This window comes from Aquila chrysaetos, chromosome 11 (genome assembly GCF_900496995.4).
Source record: "Aquila chrysaetos chrysaetos chromosome 11, bAquChr1.4, whole genome shotgun sequence".
Classification (NCBI taxonomy): domain Eukaryota; kingdom Metazoa; phylum Chordata; class Aves; order Accipitriformes; family Accipitridae; genus Aquila; species Aquila chrysaetos.
The window spans coordinates 9872627-9899457 of NC_044014.1; the positions used below are offsets into that span (position 1 = coordinate 9872627).

At 46.5% G+C, this 26831-nt stretch overlaps 1 protein-coding gene across 5 annotated transcripts in view; it reads right to left on the bottom strand.

Annotated features, from left to right (window-relative positions):
* VWA2 (von Willebrand factor A domain containing 2) overlaps positions 1 to 26831 on the bottom strand; it is a 29331-nt gene that overhangs the window by 1622 nt on the left and 878 nt on the right. For 3 of the 5 annotated variants that reach the window (XM_030031438.2, XM_030031439.2, XM_041127489.1), the window contains exons 2-12: positions 20515 to 20573; positions 19794 to 19868; positions 17589 to 17722; positions 15193 to 15302; positions 9286 to 9480; positions 8786 to 8916; positions 7951 to 8083; positions 6141 to 6196; positions 5155 to 5262; positions 3655 to 4236; positions 2784 to 3335 (exon numbers count right to left, since the gene is read on the bottom strand). In XM_030031438.2, the coding sequence (XP_029887298.1) occupies positions 2784 to 3335; positions 3655 to 4236; positions 5155 to 5262; positions 6141 to 6196; positions 7951 to 8083; positions 8786 to 8916; positions 9286 to 9480; positions 15193 to 15302; positions 17589 to 17722; positions 19794 to 19868; positions 20515 to 20563 (2125 nt within the window). In that variant the 5' untranslated portion in view covers positions 20564 to 20573. Of the gene's footprint in view, positions 1 to 2783; positions 3336 to 3654; positions 4237 to 5154; positions 5263 to 6140; positions 6197 to 7950; positions 8084 to 8785; positions 8917 to 9285; positions 9481 to 15192; positions 15303 to 17588; positions 17723 to 19793; positions 19869 to 20514; positions 20574 to 20646; positions 20719 to 25829; positions 25903 to 26831 lie in introns of those variants that run through there. The other 2 variants (XM_030031436.1, XM_030031435.1) reach the window with 2 other exon arrangements.

A 26831-nucleotide genomic window follows, 5' to 3' on the forward strand; every position in this document is an offset into this window, starting at 1 on the left:
CTCCCAATGCAGAGCAAGACACATGCCCTGCTCCAAGCAGTTTACAACCCCAAACACCACTGGAGTTCAAACCCCTTTGGCCTGGAGAGGACCTGAGTTTCCACCAGAGAGGAGCAAGGACGAGAAGTCAGCTGGGAAGCAGGAATGGCATGAATGGAAAACAACACAGGAAAAATTTCTGGGCTTCTTTTCTAGGAGGTTTGAGAGAAAACCCTGCAACCACAGCCCAAGCTGTTATTAGCCCTGTTCTTGCGCAGTATGTGACAGCTTTCCCAACCCTCTTAACACAGCAGAGCCCAGCTGTCAGCAGGGCTGGCAGTGTTTCATGCTGCCTTGCTGTGAATACATTAGGTTAAGTAGCAGCATCCCAGAGGGATTTGCTTCCAGTCTGCTGGCAACACCACCGCAGTGTTGGTAAGGGCGTGAAATTCCTCTGCTGAACAACTACGTGGTGTAGAGTCTGGAGCTGCTAGCCTTGCCCTTTGCTCTGCGGTAGAAAAAGCACAGAGGGAGTAGAAAAAGGGGGAGAAGGAAATAATATAAATTCTATCCCCTATCCATCAGGACGGTTGCTCCAGCTTACCACACATTGTGCTCATTCTCCCTGTACAGATAACGATATGTGCACATCAACTCTCAAACTACACCCAAGATTGGCAAAATTCTCATTGAAATTCAGTTTTTTGACAGTCAAATCCTAGATCTGAGACATCTCAATCTTTAGTTCCTGTTGATTTTATATGGAGCCAAGTTGGGTTCAACACCATTTTTCTCATCATGGGACATCTCAGATGGGGTCCTGCCTGACAGTATATCCCCAGGGATGGCCACTTCCACTTTCATTGTAGTTTGGTAGAGCTGCTGGCTATCAAAGCCGGATCTCTTGGACACACCGCTCATCTTCCAGGTGCTGGCTGCTCCCCAGAGAACTTTTCCATGGTGCTCTGCTCCACATGCCATGCATCCACCACCTCCCTCCACGGCTGCTCCACAGCATAACCTCACGGTCCCTGTTTGGGGGAATCATGCTATTCCACCCAGATGCTGTTTCTCTGAACTCAAGCCTACTGTTAACACAGTATCAACTTAAACAAGCTTCTTGCACTTCAGGGATTATACCCTTTGATGATCACAAGAGCTTGTATTTCCATTAATCAGATTCACATATATTTAATGGTTGGGATCTTTTCTCCTAGACCCTGGATTGTCCCTTTCAAGTCTCTTTTCAGCTGAGCCTCAGAATAAATATGATATTCCAGGTGTCCAGAGGCAGGGTCTGTTTCTCAAATACTTGTACCATGAGTCATAAATTTTTTTAAGTCCTTTCACAGACAATGATTCTGTTATTGAGCCTTGGACTTGGGAGTAGAAGACTGAATGAAGGGCTTATCTTTACATCGCCCTTGGTCTCAGCCCATCTACTACAAACAGCGATTACCTGCACATGAAATGAAAGCAGCAATTCAGTCTCAGGAAATTATATGTTATTACCCTGACTCATTGAACCTTGCCGTCTCTTCCCCTTCATCCGTGGCATTGTAGTCAATTTCATGGTACAGTAGATTGTTTTTATAACAACACAGCTGAAAATACCACTGCAATAGGAGCACATTGAAAAAGCTCCAGGTAGAAACCGTCTGCAGAGCCTGCCAGGAGACCAGCTCCTCACCCAAAGAGAGGGCACTGTAGTTCTTTCTAACCCTGAAGGAGCCACAGGCATGCCCAGAGATGAAAAGGACCTTTGATTGTGCTGAAACTCAATATGCTGCTTCATTTGATCTTACAAATGGGTTAAAACATAACAAAAGCAAATAGCTAGATGTTAAACTCGGACTATTTTGAATGAGAAACAAGGCATGGCATTTTAACTAGAAGAACTTTCGTCACCACTAATCCCTGCAAACCAGGGCTGCTATCCTTTCTGAAAAGCTGACTTCCATCAAACGCAAGCAGTCACACTCAGCATGCAAATGTTTCAAACTTGGTATCAAGGTCAATTTTTTCCCAGCTGGAGACTGGCTCTCAGGACTCAAAGTTTTGAAGAAAGTGCACTTTTTTTTTTTCTTTTGCACAAACGTGAGCTTTTACATGAATATTTGAAAAGTGTTCCCTCCCACTTTGGAGATAAGCATTTGGTCCTGCAAACAAAATTAATTACAAGTTGTCTGAAGGCCTCAGTTTAACTGCCTGTCTGCAGGCTTCAAAATGGGCAGATTCTGATTTTAGGATTAAATCTTGCGCAACACAAATAAAATCTTGAAAGCCAACATGATAACTTCAGTAGCGGGACACTAAGGAGGAACAGGATTGATAAGGTTTCAGACCCACCACTTTGCGAACAGCTGGGCACAAACCTGTTGAACAAGACAGCAGAGACCTCACTTGGGAACCAACACTGTTGGCTGCAGAAACGTGCCCCATTAAGCCCCCCCAGCAACACTGCAGGGGGTACAGTAATGCACAGCAAATTCTACAGGTTTAAAGCAACATCAGAAAAAGAGTAAACTTCTTTTTCTTTCAGGGAAGGCAGAACCTAGACCTGGCAGGGCTAGAAAGAGCCAGTCACACTAAGCCCAATCTCACCCACTCGACTGAATCTTAGGAAAGTTGGTTCCTATTCCTATAGGATTGCTTTGGACAGTCACCAGATCTCTATGCCATAGTTTCCCCCTCTGTAAAATGTGAAAGATAGTATCGAGCTTACTCGGTAAAGCATCAGAAAACCTACGATAACAACAGCTGGTGGCACCAGCATAAAGAACGAGGATGGGACATTCTCTCACCTTCACAGATTCTTTCAATGATAAGGTCTTGGTAATACTGCAGGTCTTCATAGGAGGAGATGTGGACCAGGTAGTTGGGAGACCCAGCAACCCTCAGCAGCGTGTCCTTCCGCGCGTCCCCAATGACAACCACAAACACCAAGATGCCGTTGTGCCTCAGCTGCTGAGCTGGGGCAGCTGCCTCCTCCATGCCGCCTCCGTTTGTGAGCACCACCACCACCTTGTTGACACCAGGTCTTGCTCCTTTCTGCACTGTCATCACGTCACCATAAATATGCAGCAAGGCACTGCCAGCAGAGGCCGAGTCCCCAAGGAAAGGCACCTGGTCGATGGCTTGGAGGACAGCTGAATTGCTTGTGTGGGTGTCCAAAGCGAACACAGTGTGAGCTTTGCTGCCATAGATCACAAGGGCAATTTGGGTGACATCGCGGTTGATGCTGAAATGCAAAGAGCTGCTCCTGACAAAGCCCCTCAGCCGCAGAAAATTCTCCAGGCCAACTCCAGATGAGGCATCCACTGCAAATGCTAAATCAAGAGACTGTGCCTGGCAGCCTGGATAAAAGAGTGCAAACACAGTATTTTTCAGAATATGTATGTAATCCTTTCTGACCAAAAAAAAGCAGGAGGCGGAAATGGTGGGCAAAATTCATCTCTGCTGATCACTGACTGTGAAGGGTGATCTACGACCCTTTCACACCAAGAGAGATCCATCATAAAAAGCAGTGATGGAAGGTTAGTCCCTGGATTTGTGACTGACACAAACAAAACAAGCACAGTCATACTTCTGTCCTTCCCTCCTCCCCAGTAGAGTTCAGAAGAACTCCTCATGGCTTGACAAAGTCGTCCCACAATGGCCGTCTCACAGCCTTACCTTCAGGATTGTCCACACTGCAGATTCTTCTCTGCAGCTCTGGGATCCTGTTGAACAGGTCCTGGGGGTCCGAGTAGACAATTGTCTGCTTCGGACTGCCAGTCACTTTGGTCAGCTCTACTCTCATGAAGCTGCTGCCTACACCGATCAAGAAGAGATCTCGGTCCCTCGCGTACTTAGCGGCTTCTGTCACCGGATCCTGGGACTTGGAGTCAGTGAGCAAGACAACCACGCGTGGGAGATCATCCTGTATGTCTGCAAAGACTGGGGTGCTCCTAAAACCATGCTGTGCAATGTACTGCAGGGCTCTGCCTGTCAGAGTTCCTCCTCCACTGAAATTCAAAGCATCAATGTGCTTCATGAGACTGAATGCATCCTTGTGCTGGCCCACTTCAATGGGTATCCTGACATCATTATCGTACTGGGCCACCCCCACGTTCATTGGCGAGTCCTGGCCCATCACTGCTTGGAGGAACCTCTTGAGGAACGCCTTGTAGCGCAGGAACCCTTCCAGCGTGACCCCCGCCGAGCTGTCCATCAGGAAAAGGAGATCCACACCGCACTCGAGGCTCAGCTTTGGTGCTGAAAAGGGAGACAGCAATTTGTCATTTGCAGGACAACAAGACAAGCATGCTAGGCACCTCAGCTGGGGCCTGCTGGAAGCCCTGTGGTGTGGAGAAGGAACATCGTGTCCAGTAACCTAAATAGTTTGCCAGACATGTCATGAGCTGGAGGACAACTGTGCCAAGAGCACGCTTTATTTTGGTTGGATGCCACATAAGCCTTTAGAGACAGGAAATATCTATGGAAGTCTGGGGGGATTCCTGAACTTTTGGATGGCAAACTTCAAATTAGAAATGACAACTCCACTCTCTTAGTACTCTGGGGAAAACACTCTGAGTTTCAGTATATCGCTAGGTTTACGGTTGGACTTGATGATCTTAAAGGTCTTTTCCAACCTAAAGAATTCTATGATGCTATATCATTTATCGGCAAAAGGAGGGAGTCCAAGCACCAGACCCTCTTCTGTAACACCCTGAGACACTTTAAAGTGGGAGCCTTGATTCTTGGGGAAGTAAGTACAAAGCATTTTCTGAAGATCAGGACCTTCTTGGGTTTCCTACACTGAACCCCCAAAATCAGGAGTCCCTCACAGGCCCATGTGTGCAGGGAGGAGACCAACAGACATACCTACGTGTCTTTCCCAGTTTCTCTATTCTGCTGCTCACATGGCACCTGCATTTAGAAACAAAGGCAGCCACACCAGGGTGAGACTGTCAGTATTGGTGCTCTCCATATCCACAAGGTTTCTGAGCAGCAAGACTCAGTCACTGGACCTGACACAGTCATAACCAGCACGACACAAAACTCAGCCTGTCTTCTAGAGAAAAGCCCAAAGGCTGCAGCCCAAGCCCAGTCATCCCTATGGCTGTGCAACAGGCACCACAGAGGCAGGACACAGCCAAGAAAGGAGGAGGGAGAGCACAGGTTCACACCTACCGCAGTGGACGTCTCCTCCGTACCCCAGTGGGCAGAGGCAGTGGTATTTGTCCAGTCCCTCTGGGACACACGTGCCCCCGTTCTGGCATGGCTGGGAGTCACAAGGGTCTAAACGGGACCAGGGAAGGGAAAGACAGGGAGTCAGCAGGGAGCCTGGCCCTTCCCATCCTGTGCCAGTGTGAGCATCCCCGTTAGTGGAAAAGGGGCCACACCGCTGCCCCTCTTGCTGTGGAGTCTGAACTAATGCAGGGCCACGTGCACCCTCACCTCCATGGCAATTCCATTTTGGGAGGGCTCTCCAACAGGCAGCGGTGAAGAAAGCAAACCAGGCTGTGACCTCAGTTCATTTGCTTTGGAATAACGCCAATGAAATTACATTCATGTAAATACAGAATTGCTAATGGTCATGCAGCCCTGCCAGATTTACACCATCAATAAAGGGATCAGAGTCTGGCCTGCTGCTTGGACAATGTTGTACTGACAAAGAAAATAAAGCCACTGTCTCCTGAACCAGCAAAAAGGTGGGGTTAAGGGCAGAAGTGAAGGGCCATAGCTACTTCCACAGTCACAAACCCAGGCTGGCAATCAGCAAGTGTCAGGTTCCCTGCTAAACTGATGATGTTCATGGTACCAAGTGAATGAGTGGAGGCATCTCACTGCATACTCCCCTAGCTGGAGAGCAGCAACTCCCCGCAGGCATCGGGAAGCAGTGCAAGCCTCTGCCCCAAGAACACGAGCAGTTGAGGATTAACTGGCTCCTCAAATGGAAGGAGAAATGATGGGGAAATATTTTAATCCAAAAGAACTCTGGTCATGGATACCCCTGAGACAAAAAAACTGAACATAGTATCAACTTCTTGTTAAGGATCACAGTCTCTCACTCAGAAGAAAGTTTTTAGAAGTGAAAGTAAAACCCCATCTTTTTATTCTTTACTTATTACCTTTCCTGCTATGTAAATCAAATTTTTAAAAAAGCTAAGTCCTACCTGGACATACAGTTCGGAAGCATCTGGATGAGTGTTTTATCAAGACTCTCTTCCACCTGAAACAGGAAGAATAAAACCTATCATGAATGTAAAGATTAAGAAGGTATCTTCAAGGCTGACTTTACTGTCTTTTCAATGGAACAAATTTTCCTTTGAAAACGCAATTTTTCAAAACCAGCATTTCAAAAGAAAATGTCCATTCTGAGCGGGGTGGCAAAAGAAAAAACATCATTTCATCAAATCTACTCTTTTGGTTTTTAATTCTCCTTTAACGTTTTACATTTAAAGATTATGGATGTATTTTTAAGGCTACAAATTATTATTTTTTTTAGTTGCTACAGAAAAGATGTTAAACTTTTTGCTCTAAATCGGAATGAAAATTCTACAGCAGTGAGAATTTCTTATTCAATATTAATTCTAGCATGTGACTTATCCAGCTGTAACTAGTGGACAACCAAGGTTTAGACTGGGAAGAAATCCTCAGCCCTCAGCTGTGCCTGCCAGGGGGATTTTTCAACTTCCTCCCTCATTTCCCTGCCCTAAGGTGACATGAAAAAAACCCACCAAACCCTAGAGCAGAAGTGTATATTTGCCACACGTAAGGTGGCAGGTAACATTGGTTCCTGACAGTGAGACGATTTCTGCATTTTTTTCATCCCTGTTAATGAGGTTTCTATTTCTCTAATACCTGCAGCTTCACTATGCCACTGATTTTTCCAGTGCTCTGCATTAGGGCTGCTCAAACTTGCAGCAACTGTGGCCAAATCCATCACTTTGGGGATGCCATAAGCAAGCCACAAGCTGCTCTGCTTTCCCATGTTGGCTCTGAGGTACAAGTATCTGGAAACACTCACAGACATTAGGACATGTCTGAAATTATCCATACAATCATTCCCATTATATCTATGCAGCAGGCTGTCAAGGCACAGTCCAGATCTGGGGTGATTTTCAAACATTAATCTGAATGCCTGGTATTAAAACAAACACATGAAGCATCTCTTCAAAGGAAAAACAATGCCCCCTACCAATTTCTGTATGACACCACTTTCACTCGGCTATTTTTATCAGGAAAGAGCATGAAGCTGCCTTGCCCTTCACAGCTCATTTTTAAAGCATTTCTCCCACTGTACCGACTGCAGTGACAATATTATTTGATGGACCTGACAAGCTTTATGGGTTTTCAGCTCCAGCCTCCTTTCCCTGAGCAAGAGGAGATATCCCTCATGTAACTCACTGCCATCGACCTGACAAGGCAGCTCTTTGTGTGCATCCTAGTTTTGGCACTGCTGCACTACGACTGGGGGGTATTTTCTGCCAGTCACTGAAGCCTCGCCATAGAAAAAAGTCCTTCCTAAGCCCCCCAGGGCAGCCAAGCAAAGGAAAAAAAGGAAAAGGGGCTTCTCTAAAAGAAAGCAAGCCTGAGTGGCAAAAACAGAACTAGCACCAACACAGGGAGCCAAACCTAGAAACCCTCTGCAGCGCAGAGCTGGTACAGAGATGTAAACTTCAAAGCATCTCTGTTCAACAGGTAGGAAACTAATCCCAGTTCCATTTATAGTATTTATGGCGCTCTTGGTCTAATCATCTTCTGCTTCTTTGTCTCAGCAACTCCTCCTATCCTTGGCTTCTCAGATCAGCCAATGGTCAGAGCAGGGAGAGCCTCCTGCTAGGTCTAGAGGCTATGTTTGTATCAGTCTTCCGAAGGATCTTCATCCCAGTAAGGAGTCAAGGTCAGATAAAAGCCTCTTTACCGTGTCTCTCATCTTCTCTCAGCCCCACACACTTTTAGAGATGCGGGTGTCCAAGTTACCTGTAGAAAGGGCACAGTGACACACGCACTGCATTTGGCTGCTTTGAGCCTTTCCAACACATATAGTTTCCAGCTAGCTCTTTCACAGTCTCCAGGGTCCTGCGCTCACAAGGGTGGGATTCAACTTTGCAGCCTGTAGCAAAGAACAAATGCAAACTAGGATCAATTGCCTGAAAGTACAAAGTCTGTGTGGGAGTGGAGCACCATTCTGGAATGGGTTAGTCTTCCTCAACCACCTGCCAACAGCAGACCAGATGGTACTTCAAAGACCCTCCATGAGACCCCAGAAGAGAATTTTTTGTCAACAAGCTCACCAACCTACCCACTTTCTGGGCTGCTCACTATTCATCCTCCTTTGCTTTGCTATGGAACTCGCACTGCTGAGTTCAGGGTTCAGTGACAACTTTTCAGCCCCTCTGGTGCCTTCATCATTCATGTACTTGATTTTCTGCTACCTCTGGACAACTCCAGTTCTATCTTTTCTATCTCTTGCAAGCCCCTGGTGGCCCCCTCTTAACACACAGCCAAGTCCATTAGAAGATTTAACACAACTGTGTTGATCCCTCTATCCCCCACGACATGAACAAGGACCATTATTCCCATTTTCAGAGGTGAACTGAGGCACAGAAAGATTTAGGATCCTGCAGCTTACAGATATTTGGCGAGGTAGCTGGCAAGCATGCCATCCAGTCTGGGCACCAGCAGCAGGTTACTTCAAAGTGCAACTCCTGCTAATTCCCCTGTACGCTTTCTGACACTGCCTCACCTTTCTCACTCAGTGACACAGTCCAAGATCAAAGCATGGGCATGAAGGTGAAGCCAGGACGGGGGTTACCTGGAGCGGTGGCACTGCAGACAGAGCCGGTGAGGGTGCTGTACAGGCCGTTGGCAGCATCGTCGGCATCTCCAGCAAAGAGCACGTGCTGCTCGGTGGGCTCACTAGCCAGCACGTGCAGCTCCTCCCACCTGCCGAGCAAGGCAGGGGTTCAACCGCTTAGTCAACCCCAAAGAACTGAGTATCAAAACACACCCTGCGCAGCAAATGAGAGAGGCTGATGCAAAACCATGACACCCTTCAACAGTTTTCAAGATCCTGGCGCGTTTAGTCTCAGGCAGTAGCATACCTCTACTCAGTGGAAGAGCCTCCTTCACCAACTCTGGTCCTCCTTCTACACCAGCCACCAAATCAGTGTTTCCTCCATGCCTGTGTTATGCCACAGATTCCCCTTTTCTCTTTCCAAAACTCATATCTAGCACAAGACCATCCCTCGCTCACTAGGACTTGCCATTTGCCTAGCTGGGCCTCCATTTCCCACTCCGTGGAAAGTTTCCTACCTTGGAAACTTGATTCCCACTGCAAAAACTGTGATGCGTCTCTCCTTCACCTGCATTGCAGGCATTGCGGTACTGCCCTGGGACTTTCCATCCGAAATGATGATCAGGACTTCAGGGACGCTCGAGTTTCTGCCACCAGGGAATCCCTTGCGGAGAATGTACTTCAGAGCCTGACCTGTCTCTGTGCTCCCACCTCTAGAAAGAAGGGAGAGAAAACCAGAAAAGCAGAAATCAGACCTTCTCCCGCTATTGAATTTACCATTTGATTTTCAAATTTCCACCCTCTGTTAACAGGGAACTTAGCATATTTCTGCCTGTTACCACACAACACATCCACAGAGATGTCTAGTCCTGTCATTCTTGTCATCTTTCTATCCATAGGTCCCATCTACTCACGCTTACCTCCCTCCAACCCAGAGTGGTCTCCAGAAGACTTCTAACACACAGCAGAGTGCTTCTGCAATTAGAGCAGGAACCAGAGCTCTTGGATATTTGAGTTTTATTTCCAGCTTCAACAAATGTCTCAACTGCTTCTGTTTTTCCATCTGAAAATTGCAGTCCCTTCTTTAAGAGTTCCGTGGAAAAGCTGTTTTACAACAACCTCTTGTATTCCAGTCAGAAACACAGTACAAGTGGGCAAAATGAACAAAGACCAGCATTTCATAGAATCATAGAATCATTTAGGTTGGAAAAGACCTTCAAGATCATTGAGTCCAACCATCAACCATGCCCACTAAACCATGTCCTGAAGTACCCCATCTACTTGCTTTTTTAATACCTCCAGGGATGGTGTCTCAACCACTTCCCTGGGCAGCCTATTCCAATGTCTGACAACCCTCTCAGTAGAAAAATTTTTCCTAATATCTAACCTAAATCTCCCTTGCCTCAACTTGATGCCATTTCCTCTTGTCCTATCTCCAGCCACCTGACAGAAGAGACCAGCACCCACCTCACTACAACCCCCCTTCAGGCAGTTGTAGAGAGCGATAAGGTCTCCTCCCCTCAGCCTCCTTTTCTCCAGACTAAACATCCCCAGCTCCCTCAGCCGCTCCTCATAAGACTTATGCTCCAGGCCCCTCACCAACTTGGTTGCCCTAAAAAGTGGTTTCAAAGTGGTTTCCTTTCTCTTGATGCATAAACGTGCTATAAATTCTTGTCATGTATCATCCCTTTTCTTCTATGAGACCCTCTGCCATTCTTAGACCAAGAGCTGAGGCAGGGAGCCACGCGTCTCAGCTTGCAACTGAGAGTCTGCAGTCCAACAGTGTGCAGAGAGTCCTTGCCTTTTTCTACCTGGTTGATCTGCAGGTTAATCTGATTTTCTACAAAAAGTCATTTGTCCATCCTGTAGTAAAGCTCCTGAAAATACAAATGCTGAAAGCTTCTTAGTGTATCCCTGGAAACTCAGAAGGACTGAACACAAGGCATGCTTTCTTCAGGGTTTCACCCGTACCTTTTACATGAGTAAACATTAAGAAAAGCCACCTGGTGCTCCCATTGTCTAAACCCATGCTAAACTCAGTTAAAAGCAATACTTTCATCTGCTAGGTTGCTTGCCAGCAGCACTGGTATGATAGAGAAGGTGCACCAGCCACTGATGTTCACACAAGCTGTACCCGTCACTTCTCATTTTGGAGACAGGATCACCTGGAAGCAGCACAAGGCCATTTAAAATGTGGCACAAGTTATCCACCTCAGCTCATTTGCGGCTCAGATGCCAAAGCTGCCTTATTCCTCAAACTGCCTGCACTGCAGTAGCGTCCTGAAGTCCTGGCAGGGCCTGGGAGCCCTCGGGGCTGGGGTTTGTGCCATCATGGAGCTTGCCTGGGGGTCTCTCCTGTCAAAAATTTCTTATAATACACGTAACTCAAAGAGTGGGATGAAGACAGTCCTGCCATCTTTTGCTTATGAATGAATGGGATATCACAAGATGAAGGGCCAGACTTGTAAAAGCATCAGATGATCCCATCTGAAAACCTGCACATATCCATCCGCTCCAAAGAGCTGACTGATAGGATGCTCCTGATGAGAAGTGGGCCTGGGGAGCAGGACGGAGGGGTGCGCAAGCTGACCTCCGAAGGAATGAAAACTAAGTGTCATCTTGGACAAAGATGAGAGAGGCAGATCTGAGTGCTGATCCCGGGTCCTTTCCCAAAAAAACATCTACTCCCTCTTGTCTGGCCTCACAAAAGCAGTTTCTGGTGGTGCAAGGAACCAGCCACCTCTGTATTTTGTCAGCCCTTGAATTCTGCCCTGGAGAAGGGAATGTTTCTGAGGCAGAAAGAGATTAGTTCAATACTCAGCAATCCTCTCAGTAGCAAAGTACTAAACCCACACCCTGCCTCAGATGCCAAAGGGGGCACTTTCCAGCGGTGACACATGCCAATGGTGACATAAATCGGCAGGTAAAATTGGCTGCTGCTAAGCATTAGGGAATGGCAGACATCAAGCCTTGCAGCTATGCAGTAACTCCCAAGGAAAAGCAACCTTGAATGCAATATTAGTAGAAAATAAGCTACGGCTTGCCAGAACAGCTTTAGTCAAAGATGCCTTAGAAATCCTGAGACTCATTTCTTGTGAGATTATTAAAGAATAAGATTTGCTGACTGCTGGATGCCTCCTCAACCTAAGAGCCTGATTGCCCTGGGTTATGGCCAGTGTCTTCACAGTGCTAGGGTCTCTTTGGTGATGGCATACTGGATGTGAACTGGGAAGGAGCCCCTCATTGCAGAGGGTGCTGAAAATAAAGCAGAAGGGAAAAAAAGGGGAGTGCTATACATACAGAGAGGTCTAGGAGGGGAAGGACAAGGTGTGGTTATTTTTATGGGCTGCACATTTACTCTAGTTGTTATTTCTTGCTAGTGAGCTCTGTGGGGCAGGGACTGTACTCCTCTGCTTCCAACACTTAACTTTAAATGACTGTTAGAGATGCCTACTCAAGACTGGGCTCCATGTTCTGTGAACCACAAAACATCATCAAAACTACACATAAAATCATCATCTCTGTCAGGCTGAGGCAGGAATGATTACACCGTGAGCCAAACACTGAAGTTTTATTTAAGTAAAAGCCATGGGTAACCTACGAGAGACCTTGGAGAGGAGGTAGGAGATGTTCTCACCACTGTCTCGCAGGGTAAGGTTTGGTGGACTGTGCAGCTGGATCCCAAGGTGGCTGGGTGAAATCAGCTCCAGCTGCCCCAACTCCCTATCTGCCTCCCACACTCAGAGACTTAGCCTACCCAGGCGCACCGGCCCCTGCTGCTGGCCACCTAACACAACCAACTCAAGCTTCACACCAACCACCTACGTTCCCCACCCAGTCATCACCAGGCTAAGACCTTACTACAACACAACACACTGGACAAAAGCCTTTTGTCCCCTGGGCAACCTACACCGCAAATTCTTCAGCTGTTGTCGCCAGCTTTGATCCCTGCCTACAACACATTATCTCTTGTTGTTGTTGGAGGCCTAAACATTTGCTTATCTCAAAGGGGTAAATCCTGCATGGACATAACTCTCCCTTTTCCTTTCTTGGTAGTTCTCCATCTGCACAATGCAAGAGGTCTGTAATGTGCTGTCCCCAACTGGACATTTGATACCAGGGAGAGCCCAGCTCACCGGGAACATGCTCCAGACCTGTTGATAATTAAGCCACTAGATCAGAGAAGACATTTCCAGCTGTCTTCTAATTCTTCCAAGGAGCTGTGCTACAAATCACTTCCTTTGATTGCCTTTTAGGGATGCTTTTATTGCCATCCAGAGCAAGCAAAGGGAAACAAACCATAAGTGTTACTCCTTTCTTAGAGGCATCATGTTCTCCTTCGGCTGTGTTGACACAAACATACCCCATTTACTTTCTGAACATCCATCCTTTGCTTTAGTACCCAATTCCTGATTTGCTTGTTCTAGAAAAGCATTTGATCATGCCCAAAGTCATTATTTTCCATCTACCCTCTGATTTTCACAGAGACTTTTTAATTCAGTACCTGCCAGGCCTTTTTGCTTTGAACTTCTTTCTTTAGGTACTTCCTCCTCTGCACTCCACCATTTCAAAACATACTCAATGACTGTGTGTTCATAGCATGTCCAAATCTGCCTTTTCCTGACCAGATGTCACCACATTTCAGATGCTTCAGTGAAAAGTGCTGTGCATGAGGGAAAATATATTGTGCATAGTCAGTCTGATGACTAAATCTTGATGAACTCAGTAAACTGTGCCCACGTGAGCCCTGAGTATTAGAAAAAGTTAATAAAGAGTCTCTGCACCAAAGCTCATTAAATTCAGTTTCTTATCAATTTGCATTTTGAGGTTCACCGGTTTTTGACACAGCAGATGTGTGTTTAAGGCATTACTCCAGTAAGGATTTTCTGAAGCCGAAAGAGATCTGGACTTTACCTGCTGCCTTTCCTCAGGAACAGCACTAAGCAGGTTTCTCTCCTGCAACCAGCCAATGACTTGTATGAAAGAAATTAATAAGAAATGTAGCTTCTGAGATTACCGCCAAATTTGGTTGAAATTGGCCAATGAATTCAAAAGCTATTTAGGTGGGATTCACAGAAAGAGACCACAGTCTCCGAATAAATCACAAAAGCTTCACTTCAGTCTGGTGCTGCCTCCTTCCAAGTGCTCTCAGCTCCGTGCCCGGAGCACAGGGCTGAAGTCAGGAAATGCCTCGCTGGCCAAAGGCTCATCAGAAGCACATCAAGGAGCCTCTCAACCAAGATGTTAAACACCAAGTTTTTTCAGAAGCCAACTGGAATCCATTTGTAACTATTTTATCTGCTTGGAAATGTCAGCTTTTCATTTAAACTAGATGAAACGGCCAAGCACAAGGTCATTACTTCTGTTTGATCTGTCAGCATCCATGTGTTGTCATCAAAGAATTTCAGTGCCAGACACCAAACACTGTTTCACTTTCTCTGCTCCCACAGACTTTCAAGCAACAGCCAAAGAGGAGGACTGTATCTTGTTTTCTGGCAAGTTTTTCCTGTAACTTTACATGAGAGGTTTTCTTGATTTGATAAACTTATCAAAAGCAATACAACAAAACTCAGGCAATTGATCTTGCTTGAACAAGTCAAAAGTGATCACATTTGCTTGCAATATGTACGGCATGCTGAGAGCAGCAGACATTCATGAGAAATACTGAGCTAACCTTTAGCCCTAATGCAGATCACCTAAAGAAAGAGTAGATACCCGCAGGCCATACCAGTACCTCATCTATCATCAAAACAAGTGTTATTTTGGGGTGGTTGTCGGATCCTTTGTAGATCTAAATGTATTTCTCCGAGATGAAAAGTTTGGATTTTGAGAGGCTCTAAGGACAGTGCTTCTTTGGGCTTCTGGCTCCATTTCCTGAGGTCGTGGGAAGACATCCAAGTCTCAACATTCAAGAATAAAAAAGGTTTCTGTCTGAAAGCCTAATCCTCCTCTTGAATTCAGCAGACACACATGCACAGATATCTAGGGACCAGCAATTCATCACTACCTCATAGGACAAAGTACGCTGTAACCACCAAAAAATGAAGATGCAGAATGTCCTGCCTTTTCACAGCCATGTGGGAATGCCACACTTGCTCTTCCCTGGAAGGATGTAACCCACCGCCTGGCACAAATGGCCAGAAAAGCCTGCCAGGAGGGTCATGGAAAACTCTCCCCTATTTACCACATTACAGTGGGACACTGACAACTTTCTCCCCTATCAACTTTCACTGACAAACAGACCAGGCTGCATGTTTTTAGCAGACTGTGGATTATGGACCACAGACAGTGTTCGTCCGCCCCCTCCCTGGGGGTGACATGTTGGTGTATCACAGCAGAGGCGGAGATGTCTGGACCTAAAAAACCTCTCAGTCCAGAGATCATTCATAGCCCAGAAAAAGAGAAGAGCTGTAAAATAAGCTGACCTGAACACAATCCTCTTGATTCTCTCTTTCACTTCTTGTTTGGTTAGATACGAATCCAGCGGGAATTCAAGATGGGGAGTTGAGCTAAACTGTATCATTCCCACGCGGACCTAAAAGAAAAGGTTAAAGGTTATGAAAGGGGCCTGTCAGAGTTTTAGTCTTTTGATCAATTTACAGATTTGGGAAGACTAAATTGTATCGAGACAAACTCTGTTTTCCATGTTGAGCCACTGGCACTCTAAATGAACTTCAAAAAAGAGCACAAACCACAGCATTACCTATACAGGCTATAAACCAGGCAAAAAAGTTCATCTGCAAACAACGGGAGCCTCTGCTGCAGTTACAGGCAGCTCAAGATCTATATTTATCCATTCAGAGCAGCTAGTAGCCTCAAGGACAGTAAGTTTATAAATAACACCTTTTATACCAAGCCATTTATACCCTGTGCAGGCAATCTTTCCATTACTAAAAGCAGCTCCCTCTGGCATTAAGCACAGTAGGCAACACAAACCAATTATTTTTCCACTACCTCCTCTAAAACCATTTTCTATAGTTGAAAATGCTTGAAAATGCAAACAGACTAAATTGTCTGTATTGGGCAATACATCCAGAATATTTCACTGAAGTCATACAAGAAGTCTTATGGAATGTGACAGCTTCGAAGGTGAAAAGGCTACTGATTTTCAGTCCAGTCTATGTGAGGATTAAGAGGAAGACTAGGGGAAGGACGGTATTTAAAAAAAAAAAAAAAACCAAAAAAAAACCCCACACAAACCAGCCCACCAAATCTGCAAATATTAAATGTTCAAATTCTTTTGCATAAGCCTACATTGCAGTTGGTTCCTAGATGCAAGTCTCTACTTTCAGTCACTTTAGTACGAGCGACGAAAAGGGGATGCCCATTTAACCTGAGCCACCTAGCACCTCTCAAAGCCTTGCACACACACTGTGACTCCTTACCGTCACTGCCCAGGCTGTGGAAAGCTTCCTGTGCTGTGTGGCTGTAAGCTGAGATCTGAAGGGTGAAAGATTTCTTAGATGAGAAAATGATGGAGAGGAATGGTGATTTCAGCTTCCAAAGGACCCTGCAACAGGGGCAGAGCAGCAGCTTTCGATTTTAGGGCCTGGAACAGTGGTCATGGTTGATCTGGAGGAGGTTTTCAGGTGCCTCTAAGCATCCCTGCTGTGGGAACCAGGAGCAAACACAAGACCTGCCTCTGTTCCTTTGCTCCCAGACCTCTCTGGAGAATCAGACATGGACCAGGAGTCCTCAAAGCCACAGCAGTGGCCCAGACCCACTCTCTGTCCTGCCTCAGGTTCCTCTTCCTGCTACACAGAGACCTTGCATCCCTACCACAACCTTCCCAAAGACCTGACATTCCATTATTTGGAAAGGCTCTGGCAGGCAATCAAGTACAGCAACCATCCCAGCCTGCTCCAAGGGCCCCCGGCTAGGATAGCGTGATGTGGGACTGGATGCGCAGCTCGAACTGCAGCTGGGTCTGGCTTGAAATCCCCTCAGACGAACCCTGGGATGTGTCGTTCAGGGCCAGAGGTGCCTCAAGGATGGCTCCAGGAGCAGGTAAGACCTGAGGGAGCCCGGACTGTGGCTACAGTGGCACAGCTCCCCTCACTCCTTGCAGACACATGGCACTCAAAATTAGACTTTGATTTGAGCCAAGGTCCAGAATAGGAGTGGACAAGAACTTGGCATAGCCACACCTGTCCATTTATCTTAGTGTGTTTTATACTAGGTATCTGTAAATACCAGCTGCGTGGACTCCAGCTGGCCAGTTCTGTGCTCTCTGGTGAGTACCAGCATTAAGCGCACTGCACCACTAGCAGATGGGGAGCGCGGTGATATCTTGGAGATCTACAGCAGCTTACAGATCCCCAAACGCCTCAGTATACAGCTAGTGCCTTGCAATGAACTCCTTCCCTTCTGCCCTTTTGGCTTATTTTGGAACAGACACCTTCTAGGAGAAGCAAAGCAAGCAGACTGTATCACTTACCTCTGTACAGAATGGTGATTAACTTCCCAGAGACTAATTCTGCAACTTTCCAGGGAAAAACAACAAAAAGATCCCACTATTTTAATCTATGAGCATCCAAACCAAAATAAAAATTGATAAAAAAAACCCAAACCATAATCTTTAACCTGACAGGTTGTGTCTTTTCTCAAGACCAAATGGAACCACTTAAAATCTGTGAAGAATCAAGAAGTACCCTCCAACCTCACTGCTTCACAAACCTCCACTGCATCTTTCTGAATAGATACTGTGACCCCATGGTAGCTGCTAGGCTGAATTTTGCAGTTTCACTCAGCACATTATCACTAGCCTTTCCACACATTGCCAACCTGCTTGCAACTAAAATGAGACATTCCTGACACTCACCCTGTCTGGATGGATATCCAAGGCATCGCAGAGCTTGCCTGCGAAATGCTTAGACCTTTCAAAGCTTCCTTTGCCAATGCTGTAGGAGCCGTCCAAGAGGAAAAGGACATCTAACGAAGCAGAGCACTGCATCACTACGAGAAAAAGATACATGCTGTGAAACTGCACTTTATTAGTCTCAATCTCTGGAAGCAGACAGCCAAGAGCAGAAAATCCAGAAAAATGGACTTGCTGAGGACAGACCGGGGCAGCCCGGTGTTCACAGCCCAAAGCCCACATGCACTCCTGCTCTGGCCTGCAGCACTGCCAGTTCAGCCCTCACCGCCTGCAAGACTTTCACCTTAGATTTCAGGTCCCCAGCCTGGATTTGGCAGTTCAGTGAAAGCATGGGAGCAATGACTCCATGAGCCGATAGAGACATATCATTAACCGCAGAGAGAGCTACTCTCCCAGCGAGGACACGGAGGGGTGAGCAGTGGGGAGAGGCGGCCGTGCCTGGCAGGACCTGCAGCCTCTCCCAGCCCAAGGCACGGACACGAATCCGGGAGGCGTTTGCAAAGTGAAGAGTCCCGCAGAGCCAGATGTGTTTCATCTGCAGCACATCTTTCAAAACACGCTCTTATTTTTCTAAACACAAACTCTCTAAACAGCTCCAAGGCTCTGACAGAAAGACTTTTCACAAAAATCTGCCTTTTATCCCATCTTCAGAGATGCGTCCTTGTATCACCTCTGGCTGCATGAACATGACTGCTCCCAAGTACAAGTTTCCGAGATGTTTACGCTACAGTGGAAACCCATAATTTCACTGACAAAAATTAAAAAAAAAAAAAACCAAAACAAACAAAAAAGGTAGTCTGCAGACTCTGAAGAGACATTTTCAAAGCATTTACACAGAAATTTTAAAGTCACCTCTGCAGCATTTACCAGAACCAACTTCAAGGGAAAATGAATCCAGAAGCTCAATACAGGCAGCAAGCACACCAACCTTTTAAGAGCCCTTTTGACCCATGCCCTTTCTCTATCCCCATTATCATCATCATCATCATTTTATTATCACTACTTTTTTCTGAATCAGTCCTGCTAGCAAAACTCTGTATTTATAAATAGGGTTTTCTACTACCAGATTATGAGGGATTGAAAGTTGTAAAGCATTCCCTTCTGGGTCACTGGGTTTTCTAATAGGGCAACCAGCCTTGCCCTGGAGCACTGTATTGGGGACGAACTGGAGCACAGCCTCTCTGCCAGCGCCACCCCAGCTTGTCAGCCTTGCCCTCACAGACCATTCGAATGTGGAGATGCAACAACCCGGGTACTCGCCCACAGTCACTGACCCCAGCTGCCTGCCCAAGCACGCACAGAGAAAACTCCTGTGCCCCCATCCCAGTATGGGCTTGGCACGGAGAAATGGTCTTCAGGTTGCTCTGGAGTTCAGCGGTACAAGGAGCGGGGATCTCCGTGTTGCAGCTACAGCAATGCAGCTCTTACAGAGACTCATAAGCTGGATGTCTGCAGCCCACCAAAGGGCTCTTGGTGACGTGCATCAGTGAGAAACGTCCAAATACAGCACATCAGGATGGAAAGTCTGAGCTGAACACATGGTGCTATGGGATGGGGCTGGAGGGCAGGCCTGGCATGGGAAAAAAATGTAATTTATCACTTGACATGCAGACAATAGAAAATAATGGCTAGCAGGAGAATGCGTGATACAGTTTGTAAGTAACCGACTGCATGTACGTCATCAAGGCATCTTTAGGTGAACATAGTCTGCTGGCCAACCGGAGCCCAGTCGTCCCTACTCACCACACCGTGGCTGGTGCTGGCTTTACAGCGTGAACGAATCAGCCACATGAGAGGTCTGATCGCAAATCAAGTCTGTAATTAAACACGGCTCCTTAAATCAGGATCGCTTGAAACATGCCCTGAAGGAACTGACAGAAACACCAGCTGGTTGGCAAATACACAATTTAGGAAAAGCAGAGTAGGTCGGCATCCCAGAAGAGCTAAAAACCAATGAGGGGAAAAGCCAGGCTAGGGCAGAAGCAGCCACATTGCTGTGCTTGCCAGAGCATTGCTGGGGACTTCGTGTACTGAATGGGGTCCAGTAAACAAAAATATAAATTAAAAAAAAAAAAAAACAAAAACTGAGAAAAACAAAGAAAGAAGGAATTCAGAAAGTAGATGACTTGCTTTAAAAAACAAACTTACACTGGCCAGCAGCTGAGATCTTGCCAATCATCTCCTGGTCAGCATGGATTTCTTGTACACTCAACGCCAGCAAAACTGTGGGATCAAACAGATAATCACGCATCAACACCAGAAACTGCCTTTAAAAAAAGAAAAATAATTACACACAGGCTGTAATCTATAGCAGCAAAAATGCTGTTTTGCTGTGTAGATTTCACACTCGCAAAAAATAATTTGTTGACACAGCACAGCAGCGTATCATCTATGGGAGGAAATTCCTTCTAGCAGGGACACAGAGAGCACGAAAAATGCCAGGGACCTGACTCCAGCACATGGGAGGACAGTCCCTCTGCTCACCACATGCAGGGATGCAGCACGGGAACAAGAGGCTAGGCTGGGCTTAGGCTCCAAAAATTACAGTCATAAGCACTGGAGACACCAAATAATTGCACTGGAAAAATTTATGAACTTTTAATATCATAGTAACAACATCAGCTTTTCCCATATCTATTAGACACTTCACATACATATCAGTCACATGTGTTTAGATTCTCAGAAAAGCTGTTTCCCCAGGTATTATTTTCTCCCCTTCTACATGAAACTATGTTTCAGAGGTTTATCGGTAAACCTCCTGGAGAGGCACTGATTCGGCTCTCGTTCCTGGGATCGAAGAACTCCAGCCAGAGACGGGGAAGCATCTGAGACACAAAACGCTGATGCAAAACGACAACTTGAAACGTACTTTGGGGAAGCAGGAAAATGCAGATGGACACAAACGACAAGAAGCTCATGGTGACAAATCTGAAAAGGGAAAAAAAAAAAAAAAGAAAAAAAAGAAGACTATTAATCCAATTCCTAAAGCTGGTTTCTTTACCTGCAGCTGATAATCTCTCCTCACTGGTTGTCTGATGTGAAAAGTTCAGAAACATTTGGGACAAAAGCAACTCCTACCCTGGGGAGAAGGGTGTGAAACAGATAGAAGGAAAAAAACGTGAAAACGAGGGAACGATAGAAAAGAAAGTCTCCCTATGTACTCAACTCCTTTCCTACCAAAACCGGAGAGAGCAGGCTTCGCAGGGGAGGGAAGGATTGCCCAGCCTCCCCTCCTCTCCTTCCCTCCATGGCCACCTGGACCTCTACTCTCCTCCCTCCACCTCCTTCCCCTCCACCGCATCTCCCTCTCAAAGCCAAGTCCCACCAGGGCCCCCGCCACCCTTCGGCAGCCAGTGGAGAGCCGAACTCCGGGGGTTCATGGAGCACAGGGCAGAGCCGTGTCCCCCCAACCCCACCATCGCTGGGGGCTCCGGCGGAGACGTCCCTGCCGTGGACCACAGCAGAGAGGGACCTGTCCTGCGGGGCCTGCCTCGGCCAGCGCTGCTGCCCATCCTCATCGCTGGTCTTCAACAACACCCAACCACAGGCTCTTCCATGCCTTACATTTTCCGAGGACTGGCTTTCTGGGGAGACATTTTTATGTATAACTGTCCAGCAAAGTCAATTTTCTGCTCATTTTTCCTTTAAAATCAGCAAGACTGCCATCACATTGTAGCTGGACTTCAGTAACGCTTTCAAGCACACCCAGATGTAGACCAAGCATGTCTGGCAGAGGCCATGGCCTTCTATTTAAAACACGTATATTTATTTTTTCTCCAGATTAAAAGCACTGAGTGCACTCACTAGAGCAAATTTGACCAGATTCACGCTGGGTCTCTGCCTCTCTCATTGCAAAAGCAGACTTTCTTCATGTAGTTAAAGACAAATAAGTGCATTTCTTGAAAACCAGCTCTATTAACCAATTGTTTTTCCACGAAAATAGAGAGGGCTTTTGCTCAGGAAAGACTCGTCTCCACAGCAAATGATATATTTAATAAGCAGCCAGGAAGAACTGATGCTTGTTAGCGAAATTGCCAAAACAGGCCCATTCCCATCACTCCAGGTGCCAATTCTTTGCAAGCGTAATCTGGCAAACCTCACAAGTCAGGGCAGCAGGAGTCGGGAAACAGCTTCCCAGGGTGCCCCATGGGGCCCCCACACTGCCTGTCCCAGTCCAACCTTGGACTGCTATCGCCCTCGGACACATCTCTGTATATTAGCTCCTGCAGGAAGGAACATTTTTAAACAGAGGAAGGAGCCAAGAGGTGGTTCCGCTCTGTCTTATTGTTTGACCTTGGACTTAATGTTCAGTGCTGGCGTCTCGCTTTCTCAGTTTCCCCAATTTTTGAGACTGGCTGCCAGCACCCCCTGTGTTTCCATAGGTGGGAAGACCCTATCAAAACACGGGTGTACTCCCAGGAACACATAAAACTTTAAACCCCAGGACACAAGCCAAGCTTTAAGCAACAGAAACTTCTCCTCTGGGCAAGCTTTTCTCTTCAGAAGAGCGGGTGAGACACCTGAAGTGATGGGCTTGTCTTGTACTAAAGCATCAGTCTCCCACCCTTCCCTCTGCCAGGGGAACCTCTAGCACCCATCCCAGACCCATTTGGTCACAGCAGGGGCCCATTAAGCCCATGCAGCTGCGGGCACTTCACACCCCTCCCGTCAGACAAGGCAAGGTACCTGTGGCAGGCCATGCTCAGTTACCTGCATGGGTCCATAATGAAGAGGGGATTAAGGAAGTGTCATTAGGGATTATAGACACAAGAACACTCTGTGTCTTGCAGTTCTTTACCCAGCTCCAGGTGCTTTACAAGCATCACCCTTCAATGCATCCTCCCAACACCCCCACCAGACTGCCACTGCCAAATTAACAGATCCCAAGCTTGCTTAAGTAAAGGGAGGTAAACACAAAACATGACCTCATCAAGGAAGCCCTTGCGTCCCTCAGTAGCTTCAAGCCCTGGCACATGCCACAGAGGTAAGGTCATCCTTTTGCCATGCCCTGAGGATAGTCTTTCTAGGAGCTAATTCCAGAGCACACAACACCCAAAGGAGGACAAGCCTCTGCTTGCAACCAGATGTGAGAGGTAGGGTTGGATTTCAGGTTGTTTTCATACAAAACATTGACAGGTCGAGATGTTTCTACAACTTGGGTCTTATCTTGGACTTAAATCAACTAATTCACAGGATGAATTCTTTGCCTTTCAGCACAGCTAGACTCTCAGCAGCAAAAGTTAAAAGAAAGCTTCATTGTCACCTGCTGCTCATCAGCATTAGCCCAGGATTAGCAGCAGCCTAGGAACTTTAGACAGCAGCTTTGCTGGGGGATGGGGTGGTGAGTGAAGGACCTTTTCATTTTATCTTCCTGGCCATTAGGAAAGGGAATTTAAAAAATGTCTGCATTAGTACCGAGTCAAAAATAATCTTTTGTTTTTTTAACCTCACTCAGTCAAAACTCGTATTGTTTGCACCCAGATTCTCACTTGGCTACACAAACATGATGATAATTTATGCAAAGCTAAGTAAGAGTGTAACCACGTGTACCTTATTTGGAGGAGACAAGAGACGGGAGAGAGAGGCAGAGGGGGGAAAAGCTCTTCTTGACAAGTATCTTCCCAACATGTCCCTCACCATCTGCAAAATATCTGAGCTTGCTTATTCTTACTAATGAGACAGAACCAAACTGTGATTTGAAAACACAGTGAACCCAACACCACTGGCCACCGTGGTCACCTGGATGTGGAACCAGGTCTGACAGCACAGCTGTGCCTACAATGGGGCAAGCACCTGGCTGAGAAGGGATCCAAAAAAATACTGTGGGCTGGTGTCTCTGTAAGAAGGGGAAAGGCTCGCAGCTGATGTCATGTACCTTGCTAAACTTGCCTGGCACGCAACACCACCATGAGATGCTATCCTGTGTATACCCATACGAACACACCCCATTTTTACAGACTGTTACCACAACAGTTAATATCACGTACACTACTTTGGGGCAAATGTTCCTCTTGTACTGGGACAAGTAGAAGATACTTAAAAGTGCCAGTCAGCTGCTTTAATTAATTACCACTTCTTCTCATCTCAGAGACCTGGCTTGCAACAAAAGGCATTTCCAGCTCGTTTTTCAAACTGTCCCCCTTTTATTTAACAGTAGGGGAGAAAGCAGAAAAGATTATGCTGCATATTCAGTAAAGCATATTCTTAACAAGCCAAGTGACCCCATCACTACAGTTGTAACTCTGTGGTTCCCTTCAGCGCTGCTCTGTCTGCTGGGGAGGACGTGGCATCGGCTTGCTGAGGGGTGTCCCTGCTAGGGCCTTGTCTGACGTTTAAGCGTAGGGAGGGAAGAGAGGAGGCCAGTTTTGCTGCCCCCTCTTTCAGTCTCCCTCAGGCTGTTTTCCATAAGTAAATTTTACTTTTTTCTTCTTGCCCAGGTCTGGAGGCAGTGGGCCACCTCTACTGGGAACTCCAGGAGTCCCCTCTGCCCAGCCACCGGCACTGCCCCGGCTGGGGGCAGGTAACTGTAGGAGCCAAAACTGAAGGGGGGGGGAGGAGGAAGACGCCAGGGAAATGTTTAACTTCTCTTCAAAACAAACATCACAAATTTCAGTCTAAAACTTTTGACAATATTTTTCTCCAAGTGATAAACAAGATTAAAATTCCATAAGGTGTTCTGCAAAAGCAGCTTGTTTATTCAACCCCGCTGGTTCTGCAGCAAGGCACAGTTTTGACAGGCTCTTTTTCGCTGTGCAATAAAGGCTCCTGTATATAAAGAGACCTTGATCTTGCAGCACTGCTCACATGGGGTACCGTCAAAATTGACATACTACAGATCAGGTCCTGTATGACCCACAAGTTATGGAATAAAAGACACTTTTCTGACCCAAGAGCTTGTGCTAAACTTATTGTGTAGTTTGTTCTGACAAAAGCACTCATGCTACTGACTTTGCCTGTGGCTAGAGCAGCGGGAGTGTCTCCATAAACGCCTCATCTTTTTTATCTTTTGCTGGATGCCACATGCAAGACCACCCAAGGGAGCCAGAGCCCACCTCAGCATTGCAAGCACTCAGCACTTGCTCGCAGCAGCAGGCAGCTAGTGCGGATGCTGGGAAGAAACATTTTACAGAGTGGCTGAGAGAAGTGGTACAGTGATCTGCAGGAACTTGGTGTCTTAAGAGAAACCAATGGCAGCATAAGAAAATAAATATGCAAACAATGTAATTATATTGAGATTACAAAAGAATGCAGATAACTTGGTCACATACCCTGCCGAGAACTACTAATTCGAGGCTATGGGTTCCGGTGCAATTACTGTAATTGTCCCCTGTTGCCCCTCTGTCCTCAGCTGTGCAAATCTGGAAAGGCTACAGCTGGGTGCCTGGCTCAGGGCCTGACCTGCATTGCCTTGTACCAGACAGAAACATCCACACCTGAGGTGGATCAACTACTGATCTACCTACACCATCAGTAGGTGTGAATGGTTCCCAAAGAATGAGGTGGGTGAGGATCATGCTCCTTGCACCAGGCAGCTTTCTTGTGCATATCAGCGAGACAACATCTCTCTACTTTATTCCTTAGATATACCACCATACCACACAGATGCCTTCGTCCAAAAGCTTCCCAGAGGGACAGAAAGACCTTAGGTTTGTCACCTCATCTTACAAGACAAAAAACCTCTGTTATTTCACTTGGTGGTATCGCTGTCCTGAGCGCCTCCCCTGCAGGTGTCCTCAGCAGTGCTACAAGGGGTGCTTGCTGTCTGCAGCAGAAGCAAACCACTGGCCAAAGAGCATCAAGCGGGTTGCTAACAATGCCAGGCCCCAAGCATAGGCACCTGCTAGATGGCTTAGGACAAGCCTCATAGTACCAAAAGCAGAAATAAGGACTTAAAGATTGCTATGACAAACCTCCCTCTTGAGGAAACAAAATTCTCATCTGTCTTCCCCATTCACCCCATACTGCAGAAGAGGAGGAATTCTACCTTTCCAAGCCAGTCAGTTGCAGTGATTACCTACAGCAGAGCTGGAAGGAGAGAGGAAAATTCCTTTTTTGCTATCTCTGGTATTCAATTTAGCTCTCAGAACGTGAGATAATCTGTCCTCATCTCAGCACACATGATGCCAAGATGTTCCTGATCATCTCATACCCAGCCCCTTTTAAAAAACAAACTCCAATTCACACCTTATCCTCCTGCTGCATCTCTGTGAGCCCCAGGAACAAGCCACAGCCTGATAATTTTCTCCATGGCATCACCCTGCAAATATACACAAGCTGTTACCTGCATGCATTTTTAGAACAGTGGTCCATGGGCCCTTCCTAAAGGAGCTTTAGAAAGTGGGAATCTTCCACATGTTTGGGTTTTGGGGTTTTTTTTGTTTTGTTTTGGTTGGGTTTTGTTTTTTTTCTCAGAACTGGGGCTGGGTCAAAAGAGATTTGTTTAAGTCATTCCATCTATTTATTCCTCTTAGAGTCCTCCTAGAAGACCCAGAGATCTTTAGGAGGAGACGCTGAAGATGATGTGGTTAACTTCCCCAGCACACAGTACATGAGGAGTGGGTCAGCACACCAACAGCCTCTCCAGCACAGCCCTCTCTGAAGAAAATGGGAAAATGTGGTTGTATGTGGGACTTGTCTCCTGGTAATGTGTCATCTTCACTATGCAAAATAAACAAAATAGAAGTCAACTTAGCAGAAGTCCCCGTGAAATCATTTTCACAATTTCCAGGTCACGTTTTCCCACATAACTTGGAAGCAGGGTCCTGCTATCCCTGTTTCCTTTCCACACCAGGCCATGGGGGAAAGCATCTTCACTTCTCTTTAATGTACACTGAAACCAAGATACAGAGAGACAAAATGACTTGCTCACAGGAGCATGAATTTATAGCACAACTGGGAACCAGCCAGAGTCCTCCTCTAGCCATTACACCACATTAGGAAAAGCTGCTATTGTGTGTACTCAAAGAGAAGAGCTACTCTCGTTTCTTTAATGAAGTACAAGTGTCTGGGCATATTACAGATATCATTCCAGGTCCTTCAGTCCTTGCTTGATCAAGACTTGATCAAGTTGTCTTTGTGTCTTCTACAGAAAGGTTTTCATTAAGGACATGAGACACAACCCGTCTGAAAGCCTGCCCTGGCAAGTTCAGCACTTTCACCTGGCCGCACCCCAAAACTGCTAGAAAC